This window comes from Ammodytes marinus, assembly GCF_949987685.1.
Source record: "Ammodytes marinus genome assembly, chromosome: 19".
In the NCBI taxonomy this organism is placed as follows: domain Eukaryota; kingdom Metazoa; phylum Chordata; class Actinopteri; order Uranoscopiformes; family Ammodytidae; genus Ammodytes; species Ammodytes marinus.
The window spans coordinates 8,058,864-8,068,380 of NC_137223.1; the positions used below are offsets into that span (position 1 = coordinate 8,058,864).

Genomic DNA, 9,517 nt, shown 5'->3' on the forward strand with positions numbered 1-9,517 from the left:
GTTTAAATAAGTGCTGGCGATTATAAACAGGAATAGTAGCAGTTAGTGTTTGATATAGAGATAATCATTTTTCATAGATTAGAAAAAACAGCTGCATATTTCTAATGATATAACCCGTTGCTACTTCTCTAATATGTTATTACAGCCTGGCAGAACCAGTGCCTTCTTTCTTTGCACAGAATAGTCATTGAGGTTTAAGTTAAAGTTAAATGCTGCCAAAACAATTCCGAGGCTCAGGTAGAAGGTGTGCCCGAGCTGTGGGAACACACTTTGTGGCCGATTAGCTCTTTCATTTTCTTCTTTACGAAAACATGAGATTTCACCTGAATGGGCCAAAGCGATGTCTTCATAAAACAGTTCATGATCTGAAAAGGAGCACAGGCTAGCCTATAGCATTATCCCAAAACTGTTACATGTTACAATGCACCACAGAGTACTTAAAGGCCTACTTCACCGGTGGGAATATGAAGGTGTATTGAATTCTGAGATCCTATGTAGTATAAATGTGCAAAAAAAAAAAAAATCGGTTCATCCTAGCCTGAGAAAAGGCAGAAAGAGTGTTTTTTTTAACCCTATATTAATCTTACTGTGACATCACAGTAAGATAAATATAGGGTTAAAAAAAAATTACTTTGTAAATATTACTGTGATGTCACAGTAGGATAAATCACAGTAATATTTACAAAGTAAGGTTTTTTTTTTAACCCTATATTTATCTTACTGTGATGTCACAGTAAGATTAATATAGGGTTAAAAAAACACTCTTTCTGCCTTTTCTCAGGCTAGGATGAACCAATTTAAATTGTTTTTGCACATTTATACTACATAGGATCTCAGAATTCAATACACCTTCATATTCAAACCGGTGAAGTAGGCCTTTAATGTCAAGACGTGAAGAGGTAAGATTTCATCCTACGGCACTGAGCAGGTGAATGAAAGCAGCCTTCCAAAAAAAAAAAAAAAGCTGGTGTACTCCTTTAATGTCGGATAAGTCGCAGCAGTCGCGCGTTCCCTGATCCCGTCTATGTAAAAAGCTAGAAGTTATCGTCTTCATCTCGTCGGGACATTATTAGCTGCCTCCTGGGACCACTGAGATGAGGGACGATAGACGGGGAGTCCGGCACTCCGGAGTCCAACCTAGGAACGGAGGTACAGCGCGGGCCGACCCGTCCCATGAGCCCGCGTACATCTCTGTGAAGCGCTGGATCGCTGGGGATTGAGTTGAGGCGCACCCCCCCTAGCTCCAAGCCCCCAGCCTCCCTGTCCAAATACGGGTTACTGCCCCTGCTGGGAGACTGAGGGTCTGCGCTGAAGTACAAGGTGGAACTTGACTCCGTGGGGCAGAAGTACGGCTCGGGACTGTCTCCGAACACGGACTTGCCCTCTGGAGAGCTACGTTTGTAATCCGAAGTGGGCGACTCCATGGGGCTCTCCATATCCAGACTGTCCTCTTCCTCTTCCTCCTCCTCCTCCTCTTCTTCTTCTTCTCCGGGCTGCTCTGTGGACGTGGGCTCACTCACGCTCTGGAACTCGTCCTTGCAGTCGGACAGAGGCGCCAGGCCTTTGCCCTGAGACTCTGAGGGGGTGGTGCCGCCCTCGCAGCTGCCCCCTCCTGTGATGGTCATGCCCTCGTTGCTCTTGTACTCTTGTAGGTACTCCTCCAAATCCAATATGGCCGCCGCTCCGCCGGCCCCGTACGCTCTGTTGATCTTGCCCAGGTCGCCCGTCTTGAGGGCCAGTCGGATCAGGAACCAGTGGTGGTGGTAGCAGGGGCAGGAGCTGTTGGGCCGACGCCCCCCGCAGGTGCCCGGGTGCTCCAGCAGAGAGCCAGCCACGCCGGAGAGGGAGAAGCTGCCGTGGTTTTGAATGGAGGTAGCGGGCAGGCTCTTGTCCCCGAGAGAGAAGGAGGAATCCCCGCGTTCTATGCACGTGCTGCCCATGTGGTTGTGGTGGGCGCCCTGGGAGATCTCTGTGGACTTGGGGTGGAGGAACCGGTAGTACAGGACAAGAGAGGTACCGCCTAAGAAATAAGGGAACAGGAGACAGTTGATGTCAGTACATCAGGTGGATTTCAGGTTCCCATTTCTGATCAGAAGACATGTTTTAATTGAGTTTTTCACGTCTAGCCTCAGGTTTTAAGAAATGACTATGACTTTGTCCTACAACTTCCAACATGGAACTGATGTAGTTTTTGTCTTGAAAGTCATCAAAATCCCCTTTCACACATATTTCCCAGTAAATTACAGGGAGAACATTGCCTGCACCAAGTAGACCATAAAGATGCTCTAGGCAACACATTTGAATATATGAAAAATACTGCTCTTTATAAATCCCAAATCATAGGACCGAGACCACAGCATTTGACTTCTCACCTACCTTCTCACAATTGTTCAACTATAGCAAAAAGAGCATAGACTATCTTGCGAGTTAGATCTTTTGATTGGATGGTACATTTGCACCATATCATTGTTATGCTTGTACTGCCACTGCCATAATATTAAAATGTTCTGTCCTAATTAAAATTGGTTTAACTTTTAACCCATTTGAATCACCACTGGGGCTGGGGATATTAATCGCTTTCGACGTCTAATTGAAGTCTAATTATAACTCTGACTCGGAGACTTATCTGTGCTCACAACAAAGGGAGTGCAGTATGGAGAGAGTGACTCACCCAGGAGAAAGCTGCACAGCACAGTGGCGGGAAGGGTCATGCTGTCCCATGATGCTTCGCTCAGGAAGTCGGAGGCGGCCAGCAGCAGAGTGGCGTTCTCCACCAGCATGAACTGAAGGAGGAGACAAGGTCGCACCATCACTCATCTGTGGACAGCTTGCGTCACCGTAAGCCGAGGAGGCAGAGGTGAGGATGACAATGCAAACGATCTGACAGGGTGTGTGTGTGTGTGTGTGTGTGTGTGTGCGTGTGCGTGCGTGTGCGTGCATGTGTTTTAGGGATGGGACGATATCCAATTTTCATCTCACGATTATCCTGGCCATAATAATTTTATTTAATAATTAACGATATTATCACGATAATAATTGACAAAACATGCTTTAAACTTTGAAAATGGCCCCGAAATCATATGGAATCACATCAGCTAATTTCATTAGCGAAACACAGAACAATTTTAAAAGGTGTCCTGCATAAGTAAAGAATTATTAAAGAATTGGAACATTGTGTCTGTTTTTTCTTACCTGAGAAGACCTGTATTCTATAGAACACTACAGACAATAATTGTATGTGTGTGTGTGTGTGTGTGTGTGAAACACTGCAAAATTATATTTTGTATAATTTACCCCCGACTAAAGAAGTACATGAATTATCCTTTAACAAAAAAAGTCCGCCTGGCATTGTGGCATAAATAAATGCCACAAATTACTCACAAGAAAACATTGGCAACTAAACCAATAAACGATTATCCCAATGATGGAAAATTACCACGATCAATTAATCTCTTGCGTATTGTATCTCGATGAGTGATATAATTGTTTATCGTGCCACCCCAAGTGTATGATTGTTTGTGTGCATCTTCCCTGTGTGTTTGCCAATGAGGCAGCGCTGTACGTGGAATACATAACAAGGTATTGTAAATAGGCTGAAGGATAAAAAAGGGGACCAACATGAGGGAAAGCAATTTGGTTCAAATAGTCCCATCTTACCGAATAAAAACTGGCCATGCGGTAGCGCGACGGTCCGTCTTTGACGTTGAGGAAGAGGAAGACGTGGACGAGCCCCATGATGCCGTTAAAGGCACGCCAACACCAGGGGCCGGTGCAGATGTCTGGCTGCTGTGATACCAGCCAGAAGGAGGCCGTGAGCCAGTGGAAACCTGGGGGTCCACGTAAAAAAAAGACTCTGAGGCACAATAGAGGATCCATATGTAGTATACTGTGTATGTATGTATAAGGCAGATGCACAGAGGCAAGGGAGAAACTGTATTTGGAGGACATGCTGCATCACTCTTGAGGGATTCTGTTGTGGCTGGTGTAGTCTGGTCTGTCGATTTGGGCCTCATTGTAAAGAATGAATGATGTTTTATGGTTTGCAGGATTGAATAGAATTGATGTTGATTTATGGTTGTTGATTCAGTACTGCCCTATTGGACTTGTGCCATCTTGCTGTCTAGACTGGTATACCCGCATGGACCGCAATGGAAATAAGTATGATTTGACTTTATTGTGTCTATCCATGAGAATTTAAAAGCTGTGTATGTATTCCCCCCCCCCCCCCCCTTATAGTTGCCAAAACTACATTTATTATTTACAAATTCATGAGTCATGAGGAACATAAGAATCTCTGCCTCGCTTGGTGGTTGAGCTCTTTCTGCGTGTCTGTATTCGGTTACTACTCTGTATTAATTATTTATCTTATCATTTTCATTGAACCCTTTCCCCCTTTTTTCAAGGTTGTCAGACTTAAAGGAATAGTTCAACATTTAGAATGTTTAGCGTTTTGCCTCAAGGAAGGAAAGGCAACAGAAACCGTTCCTGTAACTGTGTGTGCATTTTTTATATAGAAATGCTCCCCTTGACTACGAGTGTTTGAGCTAAACTAACCTGGATGAGCGACCTTTGCCCATTTCTACATGAAAAATGAACGCACACTTACAGGAACAGTTTTTAAAAGCTTTTATTGAGCCGAAGAGTGAGGCAAAACGCCTAAAAATTTTGATCTATTCCTTTTAAAAGTGTCAGTACCGGAAGAGCTGGTCACACTCACCTGCTACTCCACAGACCCACCAGTTGAAGACCCGGGCAAAGAACATGAGGCAAGTCACCCTGGCAGCCAGCATGCCCGTCCTCCACACCAGCTGACACAGCAGAGCGGCCGGAGGCATTGCCAGGTGGCCCGGGCGTATCAGACAGCAGGCTCTGCTGTACAGCACCAGGGCCCAGGAAATAGACAGCACACACAGACCACAGCAATACGCCACTGTATAGGAGGATGTATGGAAAAAATAAGATACATCAACATTCATATAGTATCTTTCAAACAAATCACATGTTGATTGCAACATAGGAAGCAAGCAAAAATGGATGCGCTGACTAATGCACGCCAAACTATATAATATGAGTAGGTCAAAAAGTTAAGTGAATGAGAAACGAGTCAATAAAATAACGATAACAATGACACTTTTCTTAAAACAGTTTATAAATCTTATAATAAAAATACTAATAACATAAATAATAAAATCGTATATAAAAACAAACAATAAAATATAGATAAAACTGAGCAAAATAGTGATAAAAACTATCAGGGTAAGTTTAAACCATAGAAAAATTGTAATATGCACTACGTACAAACTAGACTAAAAAGATGGGTTTTTATACGTTTAAAATTATCAATATGTTCAGATCCCCTGGCAGGCTGAACCAGCCTTTTGGAGCATGATAGCAGAAGGATATTGCCAGATATTTTAGCCCTGCTCCGTGTTACAGCCAACAAAGCAGAGTGAGATAATCTGGCAACCCTGGTTCATAAACTAAACACATATTTTGCATGTACTCTGGTGCAAGGCCATGCAGGGCTTTAAAAACATATACAATGATTTCAAAATCAATGTGAAAACGAACAGGCAGTGAATGTAAAGTTTTTAAAACAGGCGTTATGTGTGCTGTCCTTCTGGTCTTAATCCTATTCTGACGCTGTGCAGAACAATTGAGGTGTCACAGACGAAGATGTAGAAGCTTCTCAAAATATTAGAATATCAACGAAAAGTTCATATTTTTTCCTGTAATTTATTTCAAAAAGTTAAACTTTTCATATATTTTTACTTAATGTGTAATGATTTATTTTACATTTCTGTAAAATAAATCCTTTTTTTGGTTGATTTTATAATATTCTAATTTCTTGCGATACTGGATCAAAATTAAAACAAAAGTATGCCTGAAATATTTCACTTTGTGTAATGAATAATAAATCTAGAATAAATTATTCCATGATAAAAGCTATTTTTTTTTTAAGATGCACCTGGAAGTCCTGCTGAAATCAGTTTTACCCACCCGGGGACATGATGCCCACGTCGGTGGACACCACCACATACGCCTGCAGCAGACTCTGGGGCAGCGTGAGGACCAGAGCCTCCAACAGCCACAGAGCAGCAACGTCTGCCTGCTGCATGACAGAGATTCCCAGATCAGCCACCGAGTCCTGCATGTGAAACACCGACCGCATGCAGTCCCACAACCTGCCAGGAGAGGGCCACACACACACACGCACACACGCACACACGCACACACACAAGGGAAGGGATACACAATAACCTCTCGGTGAAAGTTTCAATGACCGATTGATATTAATACGTTATTTTTTTTTCTGTGTTCTTCTACACAGCCCTTTGTGTGCAAAATGAATAATGCACAGTTTCGTAATTCTATATCAGGAGCTTGCAAAGGAGGATCTCAAACCTTTTGAAGATGCCCAGGTGCAGTATGTGTATGACGGAGAGGTAGCATCGCCTGTCATCCCCGTCGTCATAGAACCACTTCATGCTCAGCAGTTGAACCGCCGTGCCCGGTAGGAAGAGGCCCAGAGTGAGGCCCGCCCACTGTGTCTCCTCGTTCCAGAGGTAGAAGCCTATACAATAGATCACTAACACATGCATGCACACACACAAACAACAGACAAAGGCACACGGGTTCAATGCGGTATACAAATTGTGTGTATCTGTCAAGTGAGATTTGTTCTTGGGTCTGATTTATATCATGAGCTAGCACAGAAGCCGGCATCATGTGTTTGGATTATGATTATAATAATTGATTGGATTTCGCTTTTCAAGGTACTCAAAGCGCTTTACAGGGTTCCAGAATGAGTTATGAGTTGTGAACTGCGAAGAGTCATTGGCAAATTAAAAGAGCACGCACCTGGCTCAAGTGTATTGTCCTTTCATTTAAGAGGAAGCTGATCTGATGAGATTATACGAGCTACACCAAGAAGGGACCAAAGTCGGACTCCTGTCTCTTTAACATATTTAATCCTGCAATCATTACATTGTCTACATACAGTCACGTCAGACTGCTTGCTCTGTGAAAATGATGAATGACCAAGAGTGTGTTTGTATCTATACACTATATTGATCATTTTAACTTGAATGCTTTTCACAGGCTCAGTTCATTAGGTCCATGCAGCAGCAGCACGGTATTTGCTTTATAGCCTTCGGGGAATGGTATACCAAAGTCACATTTTGTACACACCCAGTCACCTTGTCTCTCCAGTGTCCTGCCTTTGTCCCATTGATCTGCTTATTCAGGGAATCATCACAGCTGAGAGCGCTGCACGCTGTTTACAGTGCAGACTCCAGATGTGCATCGACTGACCTAGTATATTTATATTATGCTATAATAGCCTATAAGGAATAATCATATAATGACACATTTAATAATGTATGTTAAGGATGTTGGGTGCAAAAGAAAGGTATGGAGGACAACCTACAGCTGTAGAGGTTAATTGTTAATTAATTAATTTAAATTTTTCTGTGACCCTGCTGAATGACCCCTAGAGGTCCAGGGGCCCCAGTTTGGCCAACCCAGCTGTTACATCGCCATGCATTCAAAGAAAAAGAAAAACAACTATGGTTGCCAGTTCAGCAGTAACCTGATTATGCTATAACGCTGTAGCAGCATCACCGTTTGAATAGTGTGTGACCTAGTGTGGGAAAGCTCCAGCACGAAGCATCACGGCTGAGCCGAGCAAAGCACGTTTCATTCACAACAGCACACGAAAAATACAACTCATACACCAATGCAAAACCCTCCCCCTGCTGCCCCGTTTTCAAATTCACTCTCATCCGAAACCTATCAGCGTAGCAGCCCCGCTAGTACCGCTGCACTCCATGCCCACTTACGAGCGGTCCTTTCGGCCACGATCACCAGCGCCGACACACCGAGCAGCGCCGCCTGGCACCACGCGATCCAGCACCCGCTCCGCCGCGCCGCCGCCGACGGCATCCTGCGGGCAAGAGCCCCGGCAGCGTTGATCATGACTGGGACACGGCGGGGCAAAGGAGCAAATAACCTGGTGACATTCTCCCGGGCATCCTTCACCCGGCCTGGGTACGTCCCGTCCTCTCCTTTCTTCTCCTCCCGCTGCCTGCCTGCCTGCTGCCCACCCCGTTAAAAATACATGACGTCACCGCGCGGCGTTAAAGGGGCATCAGTTTCCAAGCTGTCCTCCGTGACCGTGACTGTACACAGCTCAGCCCCCTCCACCATGGAAACTTGACCTCCTATCCTACAATCCCAGGTACATTATCTATCTCCTAATGACATACTTGATAGGCTACCTATTTGATCAGTGTTTGAAATTCCTCCCATTCAAGTCAAACAATGAGCCAATCGTTTTGTGTCGTTTTCCTTCTCAATAATTAGCTTACTCAGCAATATGTATGCGTGTAAATAATATTATCCTACTTAATTGATCTTTGTGGGTTCAATCTTCTTGCACTGCTTTTCCTGCAGCGTGACAATGGAGGTAATAGATCCAGGGTCAACACAGTGCTGCTGATTTTCTGCGACCTGAAAAGGAGTCAGATCTGAAGATGCATGCTCTGCAAACTGTAAGTTGTCTCACTGTCTCACATGTATTGCTACTTTGATACAATAAGCCACCACCTGACACCCATTTAAAATTGTAATGTGAGGATAGGCTACTGCGCAGAAAGGTCACAGAGCATGTCTGATCTCCTGACACAATATATTGTCATATTTAAATGTAGGCTATTTGTGCAACATCCACATTTTAAAATAGTTTGATTATTTTACAGTTGAGTGTTTGTCAGAGTGTTTATATATGAGAATTATCCGTAGAGTCATCTGTTGAGGAAATATTGTCTGCAAAATGATTAATGATGAAACTAAATTATGGAAGTTGACATATAAAATTAGCAGCAGGATCTTACTAATACTGAAGATAGGTTTCCTGTGTGGTTTGTTTTTCAGGCTGAAGGGTTCACATTAACTGGTGGTGTGTATTCCAAGACTCATAACAGGATGTTTATCTACGTCATCTACTTCCCAAATAGGCCCACTACACACACACACAGACAAAGGCAAGTATATAGGCCTACATTATATGTTTGCACACCTCTGTTTCGTCACTTTAACACTTGGCTAACTTTAACATTATACGCATGACTGAAGAAAGTATCACATTAATTGGGAAACACACACGCAAACAGAAACACTCAGTGAAACCACCAGAAGAAGACAACCTTTGTTTATAATCACGTTTAGTTGTGGTGCCATGAACATTTTCCAGAAATACAAAACAAATACAAAAAAATGATCAAAAATCACAGTTTTTACACATTTTAGATCAACATTAGCAACCAAATAATTTAACATAGATGCATACATTAAATCAATCAAGTCAATGCTCCCAGGCCATGCTGGTATATAAAGTCTTGATTCTTCCCACGCTACATCCTGTGTAGAGTATGGGCAAGGCCATCTATGATTGAGATAAGGCTTTACTTCAAATAGGGCAGTAGCAGACAGCTGCTGCTAGGTTGACCTGTAAGGA

General features: G+C 43.3%; 1 protein-coding gene across 1 annotated transcript; it reads right to left on the reverse strand.

Annotated features, from left to right (window-relative positions):
* Positions 1-1,034: 1,034 nt before the first annotated feature.
* xkr5a (XK related 5a) lies at positions 1,035-7,977 on the reverse strand (the record flags this gene model as incomplete). The annotated part of the gene is made up of 7 exons (XM_080047642.1): positions 1,035-2,020; positions 2,672-2,783; positions 3,658-3,827; positions 4,718-4,930; positions 6,001-6,185; positions 6,406-6,589; positions 7,842-7,977. 7 exons carry the CDS (start codon positions 7,975-7,977, stop codon positions 1,035-1,037), a joined length of 1,986 nt encoding a protein of 661 aa, XP_079903768.1.
* Positions 7,978-9,517: the final 1,540 nt, after the last annotated feature.